Source organism: Meriones unguiculatus, chromosome 16 (genome assembly GCF_030254825.1).
Source record: "Meriones unguiculatus strain TT.TT164.6M chromosome 16, Bangor_MerUng_6.1, whole genome shotgun sequence".
In the NCBI taxonomy this organism is placed as follows: domain Eukaryota; kingdom Metazoa; phylum Chordata; class Mammalia; order Rodentia; family Muridae; genus Meriones; species Meriones unguiculatus.
Window position 1 is genome coordinate 35033917 of NC_083363.1, and position 25690 is coordinate 35059606.

The following is a 25690-nucleotide window of genomic DNA, read 5'->3' on the forward strand; positions in this document are numbered from 1 at the left end:
TTTTAAGAGAGGCTGGAAATTGTGGAAGGCACCCGGCTGTTCTTCCTTAGCTGCATGCCAATTTGTGACTCAGGGCAATCTGGTGAGGCATTCCCTAGTATTCCAGGAGTTGAGTTTGTATAATGGAGCAACTGTTCAGTATGTTTGCTGTAAGCATATTCTTGGACTGTTCTAAATGCCACCTAAAATGGTAGCCTATATTATAGAGAATTACCATGTGATTCTTACCCACTTCATTTTAATGTTTACTTCCTTGTTTCCAATTTTCATCAGACATCTATGTTTCTTACATAGTACTTGCTTTCTGTCTCTCCTATACACTATTGGCCAAGCTTTAAAGCACAGATTCTAATGAAGTGTTAGATCTTATATGTTGTAGTTTATTATAACTTGTGTATATATATATATATATATATATACATATATATATATACTTGTATATATATATATGTATATATATATACATATTAGACAAAGCTATAATTTTCCTTTTAAGGTATCAGAAGTCAATTGTTCATTGCTCCATTGCTTTGGTAATTATTCAGTTTTTAGTGTACAAAGAAACTCACTGACTTTTTCAAGTATCCATGACATTGAAGGTCATGATTTGAGGCCCAGTCTCATCTTTTACAATGACAAGCGTTTTGACCATGGCCAACTTAATAAACCACTCAGTGTCCCATTTCTTTACCTCTAAGGTCTCTTCTAACTCCAACTGAGATTAAGTATTGACAAATTCGATGTTCTCTGGGGTGTTTGTGTGACCTATATTTCCTTCACTAAAAAGAACAAAACACAATCACAAATATTTCAAGATAGAGCTGATAACACAGCCAATACTGAGCCTATACTGCCACTGACTTTCAAAAATACTAATACGGAGCAAGGATTGTGCTCAACGGATTCTTTTCATTATCAAAAATTCAGCTTACTTTCTATAGCTGTCTGATACTTGATTTCTTTTTAACCAACATGTAGATGTGCTGTGATAGTTGTAACACTAATGCTTGAGAACACTTAGCAAGTGAACAGAGCCCTGGGCCTGGATACTTGCATTACTTCTTTATCCGACTCCCCTCTTCTGACCAGATCACTTTTAACTAGGGGTCTTTGTAAGCAAGATAAATTGCTTCTGACATTACATACAGAATACTAATATATTAATCATATGGCAAAACCTATAGAAATGAGGAAAATAATGAAAAGTAAAAAAGAGGCCAGCTGCTGTGAGGAATAGGCAGCAGAAACAGCATGGAGGTTCCTTGTAGCATTCATAGTGAAAGGAACTTAAAATTTCTACTGCTAGCATTTGGGAGGAGAAAGACTGAACTAGATGCTTTGCATCTACCTACAGGTTCTCCCAGGTTTCCAGGTTTTTCTGTAAAGGCTGTGTATGCGGAGGAAGTTAGGTTCCTAATGACATTTAGAGGTACCATGTAAGAAGGTAGGACGTGGATGATAGTTTGACAAAACTTTGAGGTGTTGACTATCCTCACTGGCAGGCAGGAAACTAATTTTGTGGGATAGTAGTTGGATGACAGTTCAGGTGTTATGCTCCAGAACACACAGTTCTATTGGCACAGAGACCAAGCTTCCCATGGACCGTTCCTGGCACTAGCATAAGAGAGTAAAGTAGGGATGCTAGGGCAGGATTGTGCAACAGAGCTACAGTTCTCTTGATGGGTCTGACCAACATCGGAGAAATGCCTTGTAACCAATGACACTTTCATCTAGTTTTTCTTCTTTTTTCTCACTTGACTTCAAAGCTACACCCCAGTCTTCACGTGGCTTGCTTCTCAGAGGACCCAAAACTGCACAGCAGTGATTGATATGTAAAACAATACTAAATAGCATGTTCGTGAACACGTCTATGAGAATTAGTGACAGGGGCTGGTAGAATATATTCATGGGTATGGGTGATTGTTCTAAAGATATGGGAACCTAAGATTGAAACTCCAGTCCCTCCCCTAGCAAAAGCTGGGCATGGCTAAATATTCCTGTAAGTGGCATTGATGATTGATGACAGATGGATGCTGAGAGCTTGCTGGTCAGCCTGCCAGTCTGAAAATGATTAGCCAGTGAGAGACCTTCTTTCACCACAACAAGATAGAATGATATAGACAGACATCTGATGTCCTACTTGGGTTTCTACACCCAAGCACTCATGTTCATGTACCACACATGCACAAACACCACACATAACACACACACACAAACACATAACCACACAGAAAAAATTATTACACATTTCTACATACTCTCAAACATCATGTGTCTTGCTTTGCCTTATTCTTTCTGCTACAGGATTAGGACCTTCTGACAAACTCTATAATTTTCTTATTTTTGTGGTTTGAATAGCAATGTCCCCATATGCTCATTTGTGTGAATGCTTGGCCATTTGGAGAGGCACTGTTAGGAGGTGTGGCCTTGTTGGAGAAGTTTGTCACTGTGGAGGTGGGCTTTAAGGTCTTATATGTTCAAGCTAGTCCTAGTGTGGCCAGTGCTAGTCTCCTTCTGCTGACTGCTGGTCTCTGCTCTTTCTCCAGAATAATGTCTAGAGAAGAAACTGACATGTGGTCATGCTTCTGACCATGCTGATAATGGACTAAACTTCTGAAACTCTAAGCCAGCCCCAATTAAATGTTTTTCTTTATAAGAGTTGCTGTGGTCATGGTGTCTCTTCACAGCAATAGAAACCCCAAGACACTTATAAATCACATTAGTAATTTCTTATTCTTCTCTCTAAAGTAGAATGTCAGTTTTTTTTTCAGAGATTGCAGCAAGAATATATTCTCTTCTGTTAATTAACCTAGCCAAAGACCTAAAATAGTGTTTGCCTTGGGAAACAGTCAACAAATATCTGATGAATAATGTCCAATTAATGCAAATTTCAAATATGTTTTGGGGGATCCTGAAGAATCCCAGCCTCTGTTTTCCATGCTGCATTTGTTCAAGCATTATGTCTGTTTATTGGCATCAATAGTTACTAGCATTATTCTGATAAAACCGTAGATTCCTCCAACCAAAACTTTGTGTAGAGGGTTAGCTTAATCTTCAAATATTTAAGTCAAATTCTTACTCAGAGGACCTAAAAGTTTGATGAAATTTTAAATTGTTTCATTAAAGTCAAGTATTAAGGGAGTGAGTCCATTTTAGTTGCTTGTTCTCAGTTGCAAAACCAAAATCTTAAGGCATTTTCTGTTTATGTATGACTATCAGTAACACCTGAACTTTTCTCCAGATCATCACCAAGAAGACAGGGCCATAGTTCCAGTATAGACTGGAGCTTCCTTCTCTCTGTCACTCCAGTCTTAGGAGTTCAGGGGTTGCTGCTGCATTTCCTATGGACAATGGCCTTTGTAAGCACAGCAGCATTTCTAACTCTTCCCAGAGTGAAGGAAGCAGAACGACACTGGGAGGTGGGGTCAGGCAGTGGATGCTCCACTGCTGGTCTTCTGCGCTCTTCTGCTTAGGTTGCTACCCTCCAAAGCTGCAAGCCCAGTTCGGAGCCATACAGGCTCCCTATGCTCTGTGAGCCCATTTGGGTCCTGGTCAGTTGATTCTTTGGGCCTTGTTCTTCTGGTGTCCTTGATTCCTCTGACCAACTCAGTCTCCCATCTCCCTACACCACAGGACTTCTGGAACTCTGCCTAATATTTGGCTTTGGGACTCTGAATCTGCTCCCATCAGTTGCTGGATGAAGTTTCTTTCTTCTTTCCGATGTTGATTATGCTAGGCTCTGGACTCAGCTCATCCAGTAGGCATGACAAACTGTAGATAGAAGGTTTTGTGGCTGGGTTGGTGTCCCAGTCCCTCTTCTTGAAGCTTTCCATGGTTGCAGAGCATGACCACTTCAGTCTCCATGTTCCCCCATTACTAAAAGCATTTGCTAGAGTCACCCATGTAAACTCAATGGAGTTTTCATTGTATTGTTTCTGCCTCATTCCTGAAAAGTTCCCCAATTCTAATTTTCTCTCCAGTATTCTCTCCCTCCAACACTCCAACTTGATACCTCCTATTCCCTTCACTACCTGTCTGAAATCTACCTATGAAATCTATTCTATTACCCTTTTCCAGTTAGATCTTTTTGTCCCTCCTTAATCCTTCCTTGTTACTTAGCCTCTGGGTCTGGGTATTGTAGTATGATTATCCTTCACTTTACAACTAATACCCATTTATAAGTGAGTACACATTATGTTTGTCTTTCTGAGTCTGGGCTACCTCACTCAGGATAATTTTTTTCTCTTGTTCCATTTATTGCCAATAAATTTCATGTCATTTTTTTTTTAAATAGCAGCTGAGTAAAACTCCATTGTCTAAGTGTATCACGTATTTCTTTTATTCATTCTTTGGTTGAGGGACATGTAGGGTGTTTCCAGTTTCTGGTTATTATGAACAATCCTGCTGTAAACATAGTTGAGCAAGTGTCCTTGTGGCAGGATGGAGCATCCTTTGAGTATGTGCCCAGAAGTGGTGTAGCTGAGTCTTGAGGTAGCTTGATTCCCAGTTTTCTGAGAAACTATCATATTGATTTCCAAAATGACTGTACAAGTTTGCACTTCTACCAGCAATGGAGGAGAGTTGCCACTGCTCCATATCTTCATCACCATGAGCTGGTGGTTTTGATTTTAGCCATTCTGACAGGTGTAAGTAAGATGGAACCTTAAAATTGTTTTGATTTGCATTTCCTTGATGGCAAAGGATATTGAACATTTAAGTGTTTCTCAGCCATTAGAGATTACTCCATTGAGAAATATCTGTTTAGTTACATTTAGATCCCATTTTTAATTATATTATTTAGTTTGTTGATGTCTAGTTTCTTGAATTTTTATATAATTTGGATATTAGCCCTCTGTCAGATGTGGCATTGGTGAAGACCTTTTCCCATTCCATGGGGTGCCGTTTTGTCCTATTGCTTTACAAAGATTCTCAGTTTCATGAGGTCTTCTTTATTAATCACCCTTCATCCTGCCTGTGCTATCAGTGTTCTGTTCAGGAAGCTGTCTTCTGTGCCAATGCATTCAAGGCTATTTCCCACTTTCTCTTCCGTCAAGCTCTGTGTATCTGGTTTTGTGTTAAGCTCTTTGATCCACTTGGACTTGGGTTTCATGCAGAGTAGTAAATATGGACTTATTTGTATCCTTCTACATGCTGAAATCCAGTTAGACCAGTACTGTTTATTGAAGATGCTTTCTTTTTTGTCCCATTGTGTATTTTTGGCTCCTTTGATTTTATTCCATTGATAAACATGTCTGTTTTTATGACAATGCCATGTGCTTTTCATTATTATTGCTCTGTAGTACAGCTTGGTATTAGGGATGGCTGTACCTCTAGATGTTCTTTTATTGTGTAGGATGTGACTGTGATGCTGATGTTAGCGTTCAGATTATATATAGTTATAATCATAAACAAAACACATAGTCATTATTAAATTCTTTTCAAGATCCTACTTAAAATAGAGACAGAGGATTACGCATTGTCCTATCCTACTCTGAGGTATTGTGGTATATCAAGCAACTAAAATATTCTCCATCATGACAGTGTAGATCAAAGTGAACAAGACCACTCATATGGCCCTTACATCTGTACCTGTGTGGATTATATAATTAAACCATGGTTATATGGTTATTGGTTTATCCTTATTTTTTGCTTTTGTCAAATATTATCTTCTGGAGTAAATATTTGCCTGAATGGGACAGACAATTTGACTAATTCAGCCTCAGTAGAGAAAAGCTTCTAGGCTTGTGGTAGCGTAGAACATCATGATGGGTAGAGCATGTGAGACATGCTAGCCATCTCCTCCTGACCAGAAGTAAAGAGACCATATGGAACCATCAAAGGACCACTCTCAGTGACCCGCCTCTTCTAGCCATTCCCACCCCTTAACATTTCCAGAACCTCACCATCAAGGGACAGAATATTAAACTCCAGAGCGTCTAAAGGAAATCTGTATTTGAACTATGACTGGAGTATACTGAAAACACACAATGAGTTCACTTCTAACAAGTCACCCTTTTTATACCCTTGTTTCCCAAGGTAGCTATTTTATTCAATTCTAAAGCATATTTTGCCATAGAAGGTATAAACTCTACTTTTCTCCATCAATTGTATTTATCCTTGGAAATTAAAGGTATTATTAACTGAAATCCTGGGAAAGCCTTGTTTATTTTGGCACTTCCGACCTACATGGTAATTACTGTTGCTATATACAGCCAGAATAGAAATTGACACAGATTTTTGCTCTCTAACCCTCTTCTTAAGAATCCCTTGCATCTCTGAATTTAAGACTGAGCCAGTTAGTAACTCCTACCATTGGCCTATGAGAGTTTATGAGACTGGGCCTGGGACACTCTTGCTGGGAAGAAGTTCCTCATTCTCCATTTTTCTTCAAGTAGAGGAGGTAAATCCATATCCAGGAAGAGACTTGTATTACAGGAGCTGTAAGGGTTTGAAGACACTATCATAGAGGTATTGCAGTGAGTGTGACAGAGAGATGCAGACAAGAACAAAAATAAAGAAGAAGAGGGTAGGTTAAGTGTCAAGAGTGTAGCTTTGCAGCTTTGACACTCTTTGTCTCCTAGAAGAAACAGTTGGAATATACTTTGTTTTTTCATTTTTTAGGCACACAAAGCTTATTACTGGATTTGAAAGATTGTGTGTTGTAATTTAAAGACAAATTTCAAAGTAGCCTCAATACTTTCTAAGAGCATAATGCAAAAATTATGGCCATTCATGGAGAGAAGTTGCCAATTAACAACTATTTTCTTTTCTTTTTTTTTTTTTTTTTTTTTTTTTTGGCTTTCACCTCATTTTGAGCATTGGCTCTTTCCAGATCCCATAGTTGCAGTTGTACAAAGTTTCCGTGGAGATAGTAATAGTGTCTGTCTGTGTGCCTACATAAATGAGACTTCCAGGATAATTTGCAGGCTCCGTCATGATGTGTGACATTTTTACAAGGTAATTGGCAGAAAGGTGCATTAAAAACTGAGCCAGCTATCAGACTCATATCTTCCTCCACATCCCAGTATTACTTTCTTTTAAAAAGATTACTTTTATTTATGTGTATTCATGTATGTGCACATGTGTGTGCATGTCATAAAGGCCAGAAGAGAAAATTAGCTACCTTGGAATTGGAGTGCTGGTGGGTCATGAGGCATCCAACATAGGTTCTGAGAGCCAAACTCCTGAACACTGCAAGAGCAGGAAGCCATCTGAGTTCTTGGGTCATCTCTCCAGCCCCTGACACTATTTCTGTAGGATCTCAGGCTATGACATGAGAGCATTTGTGTTTCTACTGTAGCTACAACTTTGATAAAAAAGACTCTCAACTTGAAATGGTGTTATTCTAGTTTGCTTAGTGAAAAAGTTAGTATAGGAAAAAAATATAAATACCTATGTTAAAATCAATAAAAATGTTTAAGAATATAAGGATTATGCAAAATCGATTGAATGTGAATCTTTATGATAGGGTTCTTTTACTCCCAAAGTGGAATTGAATTTAATTATTATTTGTATTAATCACTTTTATGTTGCTGTAGCAGAATTTCCTAGGTGTGGGGGGGAAACACTTTGGTCAGCCAGGGTTTATTTAGGCTTACAGGAGTGTAGGGGCTTGCCTGGTAGCCAGTAGGCAGAGAAATCACATTTCATCCTCACATTGATAGGACTGGGAGAATGCAAGAAAGAGTGGGAGAGGGAGGGGGAGGCCTCTGGGAAGGGTTGTATAGAGAAGGAGATAAAAAAGACAGGAAATGGAGTCAAACCTTAGAAGTGAGAATTCTGTAATTTTGATTTCTTTTAAAAGCATAGAAATATTATGAGATGATGTTTTTATTTTAATTCCAGGTGTGGGAATAAGAGGCTGCTTCACAGCAGTTGACTATGATTTTTCTCCTGTTCTAACAGAGATGTCGTTTTGCCAGCTGCAGATAGTTTCTGCAAATGTGTGACCTTTGGAATTCTGAGAACTTTTAAGAGAATATCATAATATAATGTATATTATATATTATATTTATAATATATGTAAATGCTAGGGCCGGAGAGGCTGTGTGGTGGCGGGTTGGTCACTGGGTGCTGTTGGTTACAATTTGTTGCAGTTTGTCGAGTAGCTGTGCACAAAGAAATGAGACGAAGAAATGAAATGTCCTGTAGCAAAGGTTAAACTTTCCCCAAGGAACTTGACACCTCTAACCAGCAGGAACTAGTCTAATGATAACAATACCCCCTTTTCTCTCTGTTCTTTTTCTCCTCTCCTTTTTAGTGTTAGAGGGCTAATAAGGGTAGAGAAAGGTGGTGGAAAAAGGAACGCACAACACAGCCAAAAGTCCGGCTACAAAACCTCAACATCAAACCTGAGTGTTTCTTCTTCCAGCAAGACTTTACCTCCTATAGGTTCTATAATCTGCCCAAAGGGCACCATAGGCTGGACACTAAGTGTTCAGACACATGAGCCCGTGGGGACAGTTCACATCAAACCACAGCATTGCTTTTTAAGATATATTACATACAAAATATGTGAAAAATAAACAGCATAAAGATCATGAAATAAAACTTAATCAGAATGTGAGAGCCCCCATGCTGTAAGCTCTTGAGTCACTCTCCCCTTAAAGATATCAACTAATTCAACCTTTAACCCCATTGTCTTACTGTTCCACTGCGGTAAAGAGACAACATGATCAAGGCAACTACTACTACAGAAAGCATTTCCCTTGGGGCTCGATGAAGTTTCAGAGGTCATCCGTTATCTTCCTGCAGAGGGGCGTGGCAGCATGCAAGGCAGCTGCTCCTGGAGCAGTAGCTGAGAGCTACATATTTTTTGAAATCTCAAAGCCCACCTCAGTGACAAAGACCTCTTTAATTTTTCTCTCAAACAGTGCTGCACTATGAAGATTAAGCACTAAAATGTGGGCATTCTACTGTGGACTTATGGGGGCCAACCCTACTCAAACTACCACACTCATAAATTAGTTTTGTTATTATTATTATTTTTTTCTTAATATAAGTGAATTTATTTACTCTACTCACTTGTATCTGGCTAATCTGAAAAATTCACACACTATAAAGAAGCCACTCACAGTGATGTATAATGTTGTATTATATATAAATCTTCCTAACATTAAAGAACCACAGGGGGGATACAAAGTGAATAAAGTATAATTAATAAAGAAAAAAAGAATCGTTTAAGTAACAGTATTGGTGTTATTAACTTAAAACCATCCCATTATGTGTCATCATACAGGTTGGTGTTTTCTTTTCTTTTCTTTCTTTCTTTTTTTTAATGTTAGCCTTCTTAGTGGGCAACCATTGGTTTTAAATTGACTAGTAAACTCACGCCAAACAATAGTCTTCACTAAGGAGCCACCATACACTTGGGAACAGCAAAGTGACCTCTCACAAAGAGAGATGTTTTGACACCAAGATCAATAAAAGTGTGGATCAAGTGACACAAGCAGAAATGTTCAGCATATGAAAATATGTCTGTCCTAAAGCTTGGTTTATCTTCAAGAAAGCATTTATTTTTGGATCCAAAGGCTATGAGCATAGGCTTGATATTCATGATCTAAGTGCTGGCATTCTGATGGTGGAAGATGTAGCATAGATCAAAACAGGAAGGATTGTGTTTTGGTTAACAATTGGGCTTTTATAGCTGATATTGGAGGCTAACTTGTATTTTTATGATCTTTGCAGGGTCTCCGTTTTGGTGCCTATTGGATATTGTTCCTATAAAGAATGAGAAAGGAGATGTGGTCCTTTTTCTGGCCTCATTCAAAGATATAACAGACACAAAAGTAAAGATTACTTCAGAAGATAAAAAAGAAGGTGCGTATGGTTTCATAAAGCATGGGCAGCTGGCAAATAGTATTTTGAAGTTCATTCAAAAAATTGGAAAAGAAAAAAAATGCTTTGTTGGATACTAGGGGTGGAACTAGTGTTAACACTTAAGTCAATATTTGGTGTCTATAAAAAAACAGTGAAAATGTGCATTTACAGTCTCGCCTTTGTAACAACCACTCACTTGACAAGAACACAAAGTTCACATACCTCTGTGACTCACATGAAGCTAAGAAAACAACATCACAATATGTTTCACATCTCTTCAATTCATCAGGAAATAAAGATGAATGGACTGGATAAGTGGCATTAAGATGATGTGATTAAATATGTAGACATGTGGATGTTATTTGGTATATGGTAGGTAGAAGTGCAGTGTGATGGGTGTTAGATAAAATGTTACTCAGAGCCATGTATCATTTACCATGTAACATATATTATTCTGTATGCTAAGCTTATTCAAAGTCGCAAGCAAGCTTTACAAACATCTTTAAAAGGCTCTAAGAGCTTATATTGTTTACCTCCTGTTCTTTAGTAGCTTATTAAGAAATTGCTTCAATCCCCTGCTGGCTGGAGTCTTTCAGAGTATGTCTGTGGTAGGCTCCCTTCCTGTTTCCTTTCTTCCGCTGCTTCCAGTGTCTATCCTGTTTGCCTTTTTGAACGAATTTTAAGGACCTCCCTAAGGTCCTCTTTGTTGTTTAGCTTCTTTAGGTCTGTAGATTTTAGTATGTTTATCCTATATTATATGGCTAACATGCAGAGACTCATATCCAAACTTTGGGTAGATTTCAGGGAGTCTTTTGGAAGAAGGTGGGATAGAAGGATTGGGGAGGGGACAGGGGTTTCACCAAGAGACCAATAAAGTCAAATAATCTGGGTCCAGGGTGTGCTGCAGAGACTGATGCATCAAACAGGGACCATGCATGGAGAGGACCTAGCCCCCCGTTCAGATGTTGCCCACAGGCAGCTCAGCCTCCAAGTGAGACCCCTAATTCAGGGATCAGGGCCAGTCTCTGACATGAACTGACTTGCCTGCTTTCTGATCACGTCTTCCTGGCTTGGTGGCCTTACCTAGAGGATTCGGGCAGTCCTGATGAGACTTGATAGGCTCAAGTCAGATAGCAGGGAAGGAGGACTCCCCTTTTGAGTGGACTAGGGGAGGGAGGTAGGGGAGGAAGACTAAGGGAGGGTGGGTCCGTGAGGAGATGAGGGAGGGGACTACAATAGAGATACAAAGTGAGTAAATTGTAACAAATAATAAAATAAAAATTAAAAATTTTTTGTGTTTCAGCAAATTGTCTAACAAAAGTGAAGAGTGAGTAAATGCCAGTATTGTTATAAACAAAAATGAGGTCTAGTGAGCAGAGGAAAAGAGACCGTTCTCCGGGTTTTGTGTAGTAAGTTATTTATTAGACTCTCCTGCTTGGTACTTCAACCCTAACTTTGAGAAGTGGACTCCACTTTTAAAACTTTGTAAGAATATTTCACATGCAGTGTTGCATGCAATGACAGTCCAGTGGGAAGGATATTGGGTTTAATTTTGTACTTCTGCTTTTGAATCTTTGTAAATGACAGCCTTCCTGCGTATTAAAAGATGCAGCTAGTGTTAAACAGCAACAGCAACAAGAACAAAACTCTCCACGAGGTATGGCCCCACTCAAGCTTATCCGAAATACTGCAGTCCATCTAAGTGATGTGAATTAAGTATGGATTAGTTAATTCCCCACAGCAGTTCATTTGATGGACTTCACTTAAAAATTACAAAGTGTGTGATTTCTATATAAACAAGTACTTGAATCAGCAATTGCTGGATTTCTGGGGTTTTATTTGGAATGAAGAAAATCAGGCTTTCTAGAAAGTGCTACTACGTGTGTAATGGAATGGAAACAAACCACTAATCACAGCACTCTGGACTGTTGGTACCTGTGAAAGTTTTCAATTTGTGATCCAGTATGCATTTATATTGAGTGCGTGTGTGTGAAGGGGGGGAGCTCTGTGTGCGGCATGAGAACCTTACGACCAGCAGAACTGGCTTGAATTAAGAGTGAAGTCTAGATGTGCCCAAACCCTGAAAATCTTGATACCAGTAGGAGTAAGGATTACTCCCACCCTGTTCTGTGCCTAAATGCCCCATGCATGGAGTCTTGTGACCCCCCCTTCCCCTACCTCCACCATTCTCGAGGTTGTCATGTTAGCCTGGTGACACGGACAGGTCCAGCTGGCCCCTGGAATTGCTCTCCATGTAAACGAGGCATTCCCAGTACCTCAGCCCATCCAATGGTGTACACTCACCTGAAAACTCATACTTGCTTCCCCACGGTTCATAGAGCCCTTATCCCATAAAGAGAGCTGTGCCACTGAAAGGACTTATCACTGGTAGGTACCCGGAAGGGAAGAACAGACCCTGGGCTCTGGAACAACAGCTCAGCAGAAATCTTCCATTCGTAAAACAAAGCGCAAAACTCGCACATCTTTGTTCTTGTCTACAGCTGTCTATCAAGATAATTTAACACAAAATGCTCTTTAATCTTTTCTCTCTGTAAAGTACATTTAATATAAAATTTTAGTGTGTATATTAATGAATTTGACAATTCGTGGTGATCTGAAGTCTTTCCTTTCAGTCATACATCCTGAAAAGAAAAAGAAAACATTATTCTGTCTTAATGTGAGTAGCTGGTGTTGACAAAGGCTTTCTGATCAGAAGAGTGTCAAAAGCATGGGAAATTAACAATTTTTTTAAAGTTGAAAAAATAAACACTTTTGAATTTAGCAGCTGCTGGAATTTCAGTTTTTTTAAATGCATTTGGATATAATTAAATAAATGCAATGAAGTAGATTTAACTTTCAACGTTACGTTTAACATTTAACATAATTGTAAAATAGTAATAGTGAATTGAATAGTTCTGCAAATGTCAACTAAGCAGCATCTGTTAGCGGCTCAGTGAACATTTGGGATGTCATCATCCAATTCTCATCTCAAACCCTGCAGCTTCCAGCCAGTGACGAGAGGAGTATGAGAGAAACAAGCATTCAAATATGTGTCTCTCCAAGAGGAGGGAACTGTGAAGGGCAGAGACCAGAGAGAGGCCCTGAAGAGACTTCTTAGGGAAGTGAAGGAAGAGGAAGGCAGAGATGTGCTCGTGGTGGTGTGTCTGTGCTGGGACCGGGATGCTCAGTGACAGCCCTTTGAGAAGTCAGAGACTGAGGTCAGGAGGCACCAAGGACTTGTCCAAGGACACATCTGTCAGAGAAATGGTAACAGGCTAGAGTTTTTTTATGTTTTCAATTTTAAGATTTATTTATTATTTATAATCTGTACTCCAGAAGAGGACCCCAGATCTCATTATAGATGGTTGTGGGACACCATGTGGTTGCCAGGAATTAAACTCATGACCTCTTAAAGAGCAGCCAGTGCTCTTAACCTCTGAGCCATCTCTCCAGCCTCAGGCTGGAGTTTTAATGGCTTTCTAGGGCACAACGCAGCAGGCTCTCCCATGCTCCCCAAGTTGTGTCACCAACTAGACTCTTCACCCCAGTACATTCCTCACCAGAAAACAACATCCCAGACCCAGGAGCCTCCTCCAAACCCTCTTCTGGCCCTGCCTCTAGTGAGCCACATCTGCTTTGTGTCTGTGGCTTTGCCTGTTCAGGACATTTCTTATACATGGAGTCATAAAGTGGGTCACACACATCACATGTCCTGCTCTGTGTTTGGCTTTTCTCACTGCTTTTCCTTTCAAGGTTCACCAGGTGGCTTTGCTGGTGCCGTTTTTGTTTGTTCATTTTTTTTTAAGACTGAATAATAGTATTCCTTCATACAGATATATATTATCCACCATCAGGGGAGAGAGAGGGATGTTTTCTCCTTGGCTCTTGGGGAAACATTCTGCTGGGAACATTTTCTGTGTGGGTTGGTGTGGACTGCAGAGTGAGTGTTTACAATGTAATGCGTGCTCAATACATGTTTTAAAATGGAGGAATGATAGATAAATATATGAACATGAAAATCTAGTTTAGGAAACTGGGTCTTCAGTGGTAGACAACAGTGTAATATTCTTGCTGCTTTGTACTACTTGGATCCTAACTTTGAAAGGCACATGTCTCAGGTGTTCAAGCTGATAGGCACATGGCACGCTTCTGTTTGGCTTGATTTGGCAACCAGCTCTCTCTCAAAACATGATCCAGTCTCAAATGAATTAGTTTCAAATAGAATTACTGTAGTTAGCTAATTTTTTATTCTAGTTGATTCTTCTACTTATCACTCAGTTTCTAATAATCTCAGTTTGGCATCGTTTTGAAAGGTAGATAAGTCATTTGTTGAAAAATTATAAAAATATTATCCAAAAGGACAAACATTAAGCCACTGACCAGCTATTAATTAAATCTAAGATGATTTTATGTACTTAGAATATTTTAATTTTCATTTGAGACATTATAATGATTCTCTTCTCATTTGCCAGAGGATTATTGTTTTGTTGTGCTGTCATTTTTGGCATAGTGGGGGAAACATTTACAAAGAGCTGTTGCTGAATTAATGAGCTGTGTTAAGAATAGACACTTTCCTACAGGAGGCAGAATTCTGCCAGAAATCTGTATTGATTCTTTATATAACATATTCTAAAATTTACATAGCTATATTGATACCTAAAGGGTTCAAATTTATTGTATTTTTATTTGAAAACACATAATTTTCAAAAGCCCAGACTTTGAATTTTTGCCTTTTGAGCTAAAAAGATAATGTGCTGAGCTAAATGACCTGCACCGAGATGTAAAAGCCACTAAGTGTGTCCTGGTATCATCATTCCAAAGGAAAACATATATTTTGCAATCAGTCAAAATATACATGTGTTTTGGCTTCATAGTATTAGTCAGCAGCTTATGATCTTGGATAACATCCTTATCAAGTTAATATCTATTTTGTTTGACTTTGTTTTGAAATAGGGTTCCACTGTGTAGCTCATGATGGCCTTGAGCTATATAGCTCTTATTACCCTAGCCTTCCTAGCTGCGAACAAAGGCACTATCCTGACCAACTCACTCTGCTGCTTTAGAAACGGGTGCGTGTAATATTTGATATTTTTTGCAACAGAATTTGCTAAAATACAGGGTTTATGTAACTTTAGAGAATAGATATCCCCCTGGTAGATGTCAAAAATACCAGAGATAACACCTAATACACTGAATTCTGTTGTGTATAGTAAATTGGTAACAAGGTATTGTAAATTCAGAGATCATGCAATAGTTCGATCTCTTACAATTATATAGTAGCTTAGTTTGATATAATTCAATTAAAAAAACACATCATTTAGTTTCCAAGAAAAAGACATATGAATAAGTAAGAGATTGTTCCTCTGTTTAGATAATGAACAATTTGGCCAAATATTATCATTTCTTCACTTTAGCATTGTTTATGTAAATGAGAGTAACCTGAACATATCTTGACTCACAGACTGCTAACTGAAGGTCATACCAGGGAAACTCCAGGACTTAGAAATCTGTTCCTGAGCATGTGGTTGATCTTCTTCCCTCCTGAGCTGCGAGTTCACTGAATGTTGGGGCCACACTAGGTTTTTTTTCGACCCCATAATTAAGGTACAGACTTGGCACTCTGAAGAGTTTACTGAGATGCCAAGTACTGAGGCTACTTAAAGTCTATATAGAATTTTTTTTAAATTTGAATAAAAGAGCATTGAAATAAAATGCCGAGATTTGGAAGATATCTGGAAATGGTTTAGTGTATAAAAAATCATAAGTAAGCTGGACGGTAATCAATCATATATGCCTTTAATCCCAGCACTTGGGAGGTAGAGACAGGGAGATCTCTGTGAATTCAAGGCCAGTCTGGTCTACAAATTGAGGTCCAGCATAGTTATGGACACACAGAGAAGCCTTGTCTTGAAAAATGAATAAAAAAATACCATAAGTAATAGAATGAAATAAAGTAGGAAAGGGAGAGGGGGAGAAAGAGACAAGCAGAGTATACAAAGAAAAAGTATTTTGCTTTTTTACTTGTTTTGTTTTTGTTTTGGGGGTTTGGCTTGTTAGTTTATTTGGAGTAGGATCATGCTATGATGCTCAGACCAGCTTTAAACTCATAATCTTCATTCCTCAACTGCATCTACCATGTGCCCTGGTTATAAATGATTATACCCAATAGGATACTTAACTGGAAAATCTTTATTAAAATTAGATACGGAATACCCAAGTTTATCACACATAAATCATCCTTTTTTGTTAATGAAGAATCTTTTAACAAAATTGGCAGAAACTCACCAATTACAACACAAAAGAAGGCAAACATTATATTACAGTGTGAGATTGGTAACAAAAAATGTCGGTCTCTCAAGAACATCCTTTGGTATAATGTCACCACTAGGAAATGTATGCCAAGACATGGGAAATGAATGAAGATGTGTGGTACTGAAAGGACAGAGTTCTCATCACATTAGAAATGCCAGTAGAAGTAGCTATTGGAGAGACCGTACGTCTTGATTTTCTTTTAACCTATACATTCTCTCACATTCGTGGGTAGCATAAAAGCTCAAACAACACAATTAAACAGGACTTCAGCTGTATTTTACCCTGTGATAGGTTTTCCAGAAAACTTCAATATATTGATCATGAAACTAAGCAAACTTTTTGACAACTCATTTATAAATATTACAGTGTATCTACAAAAGGCAATGAAGGGAAGCATTGGAAGATGGACTTCTTGAGTGGGATATAGATTTGTGTTAAAAGAGGGGTATATTTAATTAAGGTTCTAGGTAAAATTGTTTCCGTTAAGGTTTTCATTATTACATGTGAAGGTATATTAAACCTTAGTGTGGTGGTTTGAATGAAAAGGTTCCCCATAAACTCATAGGGAATAGCATTGTTAGGATGTGTGGCCTTGTTAAAGTAGGTGTGGCCTTGTTGGAGGACGTGTGTCACTGGGGGTGGGGTTTGAGGGTGCTCAAGTCAGATGCTCAAGTCAGGCCTAGTGTGGCTCTCTCTTTCTGCTGCCTGCTGATCCATATGTAGAACTCTTAACTACCTCTCCAGTACCTTGTCTGCCAGCATGCTGCTATGCTTTCCTTCATGATGATACCTGTAAGCCAGTTCTGATTAAATATTCTCCTTTATAAAAGTTGCTTTGGTCATGGTGGCTCTTAGCAGCAATGGAACAATGACTAAGACACTAAGTCAAACTCTGAACTTATGTTAGCTGAGAATGTCCCTCAGATTGACTTTCAATTTTCCATTCTACCTACAAAGTTTTTGGGCACACCTGGCTTTCTGCTGAGGAGGAAGGGATTAGATGGTGTCAAAAATGTCCCAGTAACCAAGGTCTGGAAAGTGCTGAAGGTTTCTGGAAGACCTGACAATGTGCTCTCTTCAGTGAGCCATCTCCTGCTCAACAAGAGTCCAAGAATGACACAGTAGAAGCTGCAAACACACATCAGCTTTACAGGAACTGCTGGCTGGTCCTTCTGGCAGTGCACCCGTTTCCTTGTTTGAAGATATTAATTTTAACCATCATTTGCTTGAAAATGTGTTTGGCTGGTATATGCTCCTATCTTTCTAGAGTAACTATCATCTTTAATAATCATTTGTCATCATTAGAATGAAAATATTTTAATTTAATGTATAAAAATAAGTGATAGTAGTGAGAAAAACAAACCTGGTGATGTTGGTGAGCTAGATGAAGCTGGTAAATAGCAGTTTCTAGATGACCTAATGTCACACCTGAGGTGACCTATGCCTAGAACTCTGTGTGTAAATTACTTTTGAGGTAATGTAGTCAGGTACTGAATCCTGTACAGGATCTGATAACTGGAAAGAAAGAAGGTAATGGCTACCAGCAAGGCAGTTATTTGACATACCTGGTGTTAGGTAAGAATCATTCTTTTTACACTGGAAAACTGTAGGCCCACCTTTCCCTTCCAGAGTTAGATCATTGATGCAAGGCAGTATGACCCTCATATGTGTTAAATGAAAACAGCCTATCCAATAGGGTCTGGCTTTGAGTTCTAAATGATCTCTAATTCTAGGAACACCAACTTCAGTCTTGTTTAAAAGTCCTTGATAATCCAGAGGTACACAAAAGATATTCCAATATAGAATTCTCCAGTTGTTGCTTTAAAAAAATATTACAGTATAAAATGCTAACACATAAGTAGTGGATGTGATGATTCAAGGAGCAAAAAGACAGTGTGAATGAATAAAAGGCATAGCTGGAATTAGTTAAAGAAAACAAAATAGGCACAGACTGTGAGCTGAGTGAGAGGTTGGCATATGGACTGTGAGTCTGCAAAAACTGAGCGATATCACCAGAGGAAATTGATGGAGATCCAGAGAAAGATATCTGCTCATTTTAACCTGATTTCCAAGTAGCACACTAATAACCAAAAGGAGAGCTTCCTTAATAATCTCTCATCACATCCCCCAGCCATTTGAGTTTAAGGCCCCAAATCACAATAAGCATTTATTATGCAGTAATCCAAACTGAGATTTTCATTTTCAGAATCCTGTTCAGGGAGGTCGCTGGGCACACAGAACAATAAGATTCAAATATTGTCTATTTAACATTATGTAATGCAGCTCTATGATAGCTCTCAATATTATCAGTGAATATTAGTTTATAAAAAACAGTCACAATACCATAAGATGAACTTCTTGTCCCCATTGGTTTGGATGTACCAACCACCCTGTACATGACTTTTTTTCCCACAAAGTTCTCCAAGCCCTGCTACTTAGGGTTTTCAATAAAAGCCATATTATATAGTCAGGCTGGAGATTGAGGTAATCCTAATGGTTAATGCTTTAATCAATCATCTCTTTACAGGAGGAAGATGGTGGACAGCTTAAAATTTCTTAAGCTATAATTGATTCCTTTAACAGTGACCTTCTACCTTTCAAGAGTCACTTTGTTCTGTAAACTCAGATAACTGTTAAGTGAGATTTAGTTTAACTAATAAGATATACTCCTCTTGCCTTATCACTCAGGCAAATTTTAAGAGTTTTAGGAGCCCTGTGCAGAAACCAGGAAGGAAATCTTTCTTCTTTTTTCTGTGTGTCCTTTTAAATTTGTACTGGTTTGCTTTAACTGTTAATTTCAACAATCTACAATCACCTGGGAAGAAAACCTAATTATCTAGCTCATGTTGGGCTATGGACATATTTGTGAGGATTATCTTGGTTGTTAATTGATCCATTCAAGAGCCACCATCCCTCAGGCTGGACTCTGGGGTATGCAATTGTGAATACAGCTAGCTGAGCATACAAGCAAGAAAGGACGCTCTTGATGCAGTCATGACACGGGGCTAGCTTCTAGAGTTTCTGCCTCCTTAACACGTCTGAAATAATAGAGCTCAATCTGGGACTGTACACCAGACAGGCCCTTTCCTCTCTGTTGCTTTTTGTTCAATGTGTTTTATCACAGCAACAGGAATGAAACTACAGTGTTCTACACCAGCCGTAACTTCCAGGAAATTGAGTTGTATTGCAGCTAAGGAGGATTTTACCATTTTACCATTCATTTTACCATGAATTCTTTATGAAAGAGGACAATCAACAGTAAACAAGTACTTTTATTTATCAATTGCCCATCTAAGTTTTCGCAGAAAAAGAAAACTTCAGTTGAGTTAAAGAACACTTTACTTGGTTTGATTATTAGATCAATATCTACCTCTTCTCTTCTGAAGAATTTACATGTTCTGCTCACTATTGGAGTTCCCCAACCCCTTTCATCATCTGGTTATTTTCCTTTACGCCCCTTTGAACTCTTGAAACTCATAGTGCATGTTTATATATTATGTCTCAGAAATAACAATTTTAATGAAAAGCTAACTTTTTAAGTGCTTGTATTTTTATGTCTTTTTCTCTGTCAAGATAAATTCCCCAAATTGTTATGACTGTCACTCATGTAATGGGCCTTGGAATTCTCCATATTTTAACTTAACTTTTATTGATTCTTTGTGAATTTCACATCATGCCCACCAATCCCACTCATCTTCCTGTCCCATTTTACCACCCTCTACCCTTGCAACCTGCCTCTCCCAAAAGAAAGGAAAATCTCATTGCAGAAGTGTCGCAGCTTATCACAGTGTGTCCCACACTATATTTATTTTTCCGTACTTCTTCACTTGCAAATGTTCACTGCAATGAATCTGGTTCAAGTCCTCTGGCTCCTGCCACACTGTCAATACTGGATCCTCACCAGGACTCCTTTCAGATACCCTGTCATTGCCCTGTGTCGTGGAGATCCTGCATCTTTGGATCTGTAGGACCCACCTCTTCACCTGCTCCGGAAAAAATGTATGGGGTAGATGTTGAGATGGCTCAACTCAAAGTCCTGGATCTGGGACTGGGTAGTAGCTAAGCTGGTCAGCTGCTGGTTCCCCCGCATCTGCATCACCAGGATGAGCTCTCCAGCGCTGCCCAGGCTCACTCAACCAGTACCACAGCTGGCAAAGGGCAGATCCAGTCCTCCCACTCTATGACCTCAGGGCCTGTTCACCTCTGTCCACTCCAGCACGGCCAGCTCTATTGTGCTGCCAGGCAAAGTGCAGGGCCTGCTCTCTTGAGGGTTGTGGCCAGTGAAGGACAGGGCCAACTCTCCCTCCTGCCATAGGCGGTGAGGTCAGGGGTGCAGTCGGGGGGTCATCTCTCCCTCTCCCAGGCCACTGCATTTGCAGACAAGGACAGGGCCAGCTCTCCCACACTCATGGATTATTCATATTTTATCTGTACTTAGTTTTTCATAATTCTATAATTGAAAATCCTTTTTTAACTCCACCCACAATGAGCCTCATTCTGATAGTTTCTGACCACACACTTCCTCAAGAATATATATTTCAAGATACATTTCATAATCACTCTGTTTTTGTGTTTGTGCAATTCAAATATTTAATTATGAGTATTTATATTTACTGTGTAATATGACCTGCAAATGAAAGTATTAGAAGTTCCAGATGTAAAGCATATATCAGAAAACGTAAAACAATTTTAAAATGTTTTCTATTATTTAAAATAAATTTTAAATTTAAACATATTTTGGTTATATTATTCCTCTCTCCCAAGTCCTTCCAGATCCTGTCCTTTTCCATACCCACCCAACTTTGTTTTCTCAAAAATCAAACAAAAACACAATGCAACAATGACATCCCCAAAAGCAAGTAACAAAATAAAACATACCCCCCACAAAGCATACACCAAACTGTAACCAAATAAATGTATACACAAAAACGTGGTTAACTAAATGTTAAATGTTGGTTAACTACTCCTGAGTATAAGGCCTTTCCTGAAATGGTTGATATACCCAATATTAGTCTCTTGGAGAAAACTGATTTTCCTTCCCCTGCAGGTATAAATGACCTGTTACGTATGGTTCATCTGTGTCCACTCCCGCAGGGACAGCTCTATTTGTGCTGCCCAGGCAAGGTGCATGTTCCCCTTTCCTGAGTGTTGTAGCTAGGGAAGGTCAGGGCCGGCGCTTCTGCTGTGCAGGTGGCAAGGGATGGGGCAGGGATCATCTCTCCCTTTTCTGCCGGTTCAGTTGTTAACCTTTACGCTAGTGGCTAGGTTTTTTGGGGTTTTTTTGTTTGTTTGTTTTGTTTTTTGTTCATTAATCCATTCATTTTTTTTTTAATTCTTGACAAAATAAAATATAATGATATATAGCAAATACTTTTACATCAAGGTTAGAAAAGACAAACCAACAGAAGAAAAAGAGCTCAGGATAAGGCATAAGAATCAGAAACCCACTTATTCGTATACAAGGAATCTCAGGGCCTTGTTTTCTTGGTGTTCTCCACCCCCACTGGCTCTTACCCTCTTTCTGTCTTCTCTTCTGTGTATTTCCCTGAGCTCTGAGGGAAGGACTTTGATGGAGACATTTGCTTTAGAGCTATATATTCCAAGGTCTCACTCTACATAATAATGAATCTCTATATTTGTTCCCATCTGCTGCAAGAGGAAGCTTCTGTGATGATGGCTGAACAATGCACTGATCTGAGTATATAAATACAGTAGAATATTGTTAGGAGTCATTTTACCACTACATGTTTTTTGTTTGTTTGCTTGTTTGAGGGCTTTGTTTGTTTTTGTTCTTATACCAGGAGCACTTGGTTTTATCCTAGTCTTTCTGGTTCTTGCTCACTCAAGCATTGTTGGGTATGGGTTCCATTTTGTGGAGTGGGCTTTAAGTCAAATCAGTTATTAGTTAGTTACACCCATGAGCTTTGTGACCCCATTGTCTTAGCATATTTGCAGTAGATAAAAGGTTTATGTCTGCCTTGGTGTTATGTTTCTGTTTTGATAAAGTGCAGAGTACCTTTCTGTTCCAAAGACATTGGAATGTAGGGGTGAATACTAAATTTAGACACCAGCTCAACATCTCCATGTTCAATGAGTCGTCTTCATCAATGGCGCCTTGCTATCACTTTGTAGAGAGCAACCTATAGTCTTGACAACTACCTGCATCGTTTGGAGCTTCCTGTGCGTGCCCTCTAACTAAATTTGATGTAACTCAGTCCTAGTTCTGGAAACTTTATTTAATGACAAGAGCTAGCCAGTGGTGACTAGGTCGCCTCATTATATATATATATATATATATATATATATATATATATATATGGAAATTTCTGCTATATTAGGTTTACAAACTATTCCTCTAATGTCCCTTAACTTTGGCTGTTTCTTCCCATATTCCCCGCCACAATCTCCTCTTCCTTCCTCCTTCCCATTTGGTCTTCCCATTCCAGCCCTTTCAAGCTTACATCTACATCCTTCCTAAGGAAATCTGTTTGTTTCCTCTAGTCCAGCTACTCTCAACCACTGGAGTTGCATATCAGAGATCCTGCTTATAAGACATTTACATTACATTCATAACAGTTCATCAACTTAACAGCTAATATCCACATGCGAGATCTGCATGCGAGATATCTCACTTGGGATAATTTTTGTCTAGTTCCCTCCATTTCCCTGCAAAATTCAAATTTAATTTCTATATTTTCAAAGCATCAATTAAATGAAGTGTAAAGCTATTAAAAGACACAAGTCCACGGATCAATGATAATCACATAAATGTTGATGAATCAGTAAAATGTTGATGAAAAATAATGGATGAGCTTGAATACGCTTCTGAGACTTAATTTCTAAGTTTTAGAAGAAACAGATAAGACAAGATGATTTCCACCACAGGATGCTACAGCAGCTCACAGAGATAAGTAACTAATAAACAAATTAATAAGTGTATTGAGAGAGAGGTCTAGGGAGGGAGGATTATGGAACTAGAAAGATGAGAAATTTATGCACAAACTAGTTGAAATTCCCCAAACTGAAACACATGCATTTTCTGACTAATATTCCTATGACATTACAAATAAAATAGAAAGTGACTCTTTGGATTTCAGATAGCACAAAAGATCGAGAACTGAAAAAAAAAAAAAAAACAGATCGAGAACTGGAAAGATTTTCAAATTCCCAAGAGCTATCCTTGAAGCTAGCAAATAGTGGTGCACTGTCTTAAAAGTCAAGATGGGTAAACTAAGGTAGAACTTGTACCCAGGCAAATTGGCCATACAGCTGAGAGTGGGAAAGTCAGACATACTCTAATATGTAAGGGTTCTCTACAAATTTACCTTTCACTTTTCCTCAGGGTTGTTCGATAAGTGCGGTGTATCGAACTAACAGAAATAAGGCCTCGGACTAACACCAAAGAAGACTTTTGCAATTACAAAAACAAAAATAAAATACAACAGGACAGAAAATGTAACCAGGGTGATGAGTCAGGGCAGGTGTATAAGGTGAGAGCTATGCAGACTTGGAAAGTCCCTGCCAGATAGTAGTTGTCAGATATACCTGGGTGCTTTTAAATTTAATTTGCATTTCTCCTGGCACAACAAAAGAGAGACATTTAAGACATAAGTTTTGAAGAATTTACATTGTCTTAATGCTAAATATAAAATAATATATGATGACTAACTTTCACTGTTAACAAGAGTGAACTTGACTTGCCTGTTAGGGAGGCACATTGCTGGCATTTTACAGAGACTGAAGGGGAAGACCCATCCTGCATATGCACAGCGTATTTCTATGGTTGGGACCTAGGCTGAAAGTAAAAGGACAGTGTAATCTGTGCACCAGCATTCACGTCTCTTTGCTTCTTGAGTAAGGGTATAACGTGTCTAACTGTGTCACAGTTTAGCCGTCATAACCTCCTTACCATAATGGACTGTATCCTCAAAGTGAGCTAGAATAAACCCCTCTTGATGTTACTATTGTTGTGCATCTTGACAGAGAAACAAATGAAGTAAATAATACACAGAACAAACCCCAAAATTCCCAGTATCATTAGTTCTGTATCAAAGAAAAAGCTGTCTGGAAAACAAAACAATTAGCTTACTTCAGGGCTAATATTCAGGAGGAATAGCTGATGGGAAGCCCAGCAGAAGCTCCAGCATTTCTAGCTTGGAAAAAAAATCATCATACATCAAATGCCTCAGCTCTCCTGATACTGTGAACCCTTGGCACTGAGTTAAGTGAACTGCAGCTACACCCCAATTTTCCCCACTTCTCTTAGCCATGAGGTGAAAATATTATCACTTGCTTTTAGTTTTTCAACAGTGAAGACTCTCAGTCATGTAAGTTTATTAAATTAAGCTATCTTTTATAATTTTCATAATTGTCATTACTTGTTTCATACAATGCTTAATTTATGAATTAAACTTTATCACAGATGCATATGCACAGAAGCTAAATAGTATATTCATGTCTGAAGATCTGAGACCATACGTGTCATGGGTAAGGAGAAATGTGTGTTCTAGTTTCACTCTGTTGTTCTGGAAAAAAAAATCTGACAAAAAGTAGCCAGAGTAAGGATAGTTTTACCTGTATTATAGGTTGCAGTCTGTCATTAAAGAGTTAGGCCAGGGACTCAGCAGAGGCTTGGAGGAGAAACTGGAGAAATGCTGTTGCTGGCTTGGAGGAGAAGCTGGAGAAATGCTGTTTGCTGGCTTGGAAGAGAAACGGGAGAAATGCTGTTGCTGGCTTGCTCTCTTAGGTTATGCTTAGCTGGTTTTCTTGTACAGCTCAAGACTTGTTTAGGAAATGGTGCCACCACAGTAGGCTTAGGCTTTCCACATCAACTGACAATTCAGACAGCCCACCCCACCGCCCTGTCCACAAAGATATGTCTGTAGTCTATCTGATCTGGGTAGTCTCTCTCAATTGAGACTCTTGTAGCAGACGACCTTAAGCTAGTTAAAGTTGGCATCTAAAGCTATACAGTACACTCCACTTCTTCCCAACCTGAAACAAATATATCACTTTAAGCTACAACCTTTCATTACTTGTCACCAAGTACTTTATGTTGACAGAATGTAAAACATGATGCAACTTTTAAAAGTCCTGCCGTCTTTAAAAATTCCCACACTTGCAGCATCCAAACTCTTCTTAAAAAATTCAGTCTTTTTATTGTGGGCTTTTGTAAAATAAAAATATTAATTTAAATACTTCTTATTCCAGAATGGAATAGCCAAGTCACTGGAACAATAGGAGCAAAGCAAAACCAAAATCTAATAATATCAATCCAAATGCCATTCATGCCTGGCGTCGAGAACTCCTTGTACGTCTTCTGACTCATGAGGCTTGGGCAGTCCCAGTTCTGTAACTGTGCCAACTGCAGCACATATCCATTGCCTTGTAGCCGTGGGCTGGCTCTAATCCGCACTGCTGCTGCTCTTGACAGACAGCCCCTGGCTTTGGTGTCTCCACGACTCTGAGGTCTGCACTGTAGTTAAGGCTGAAACTTCTCGGATATATCTCCTGACCTTGTTCAAACCCTTTCATGTGGTGGCAGGCCTTTGCCTCTGTC

The 25690-nt window shown here is 38.9% G+C and overlaps 1 protein-coding gene across 1 annotated transcript in view; it reads left to right on the forward strand.

Moving 5' to 3' along the window:
* Kcnh8 (potassium voltage-gated channel subfamily H member 8) overlaps positions 1-25690 on the forward strand; it is a 410173-nt gene that overhangs the window by 161702 nt on the left and 222781 nt on the right. The window contains exon 3 of the mRNA XM_060369655.1: positions 9688-9819. Coding sequence (XP_060225638.1) covers positions 9688-9819 — 132 coding nt within the window. The remainder of the gene's footprint in view (positions 1-9687; positions 9820-25690) is intronic.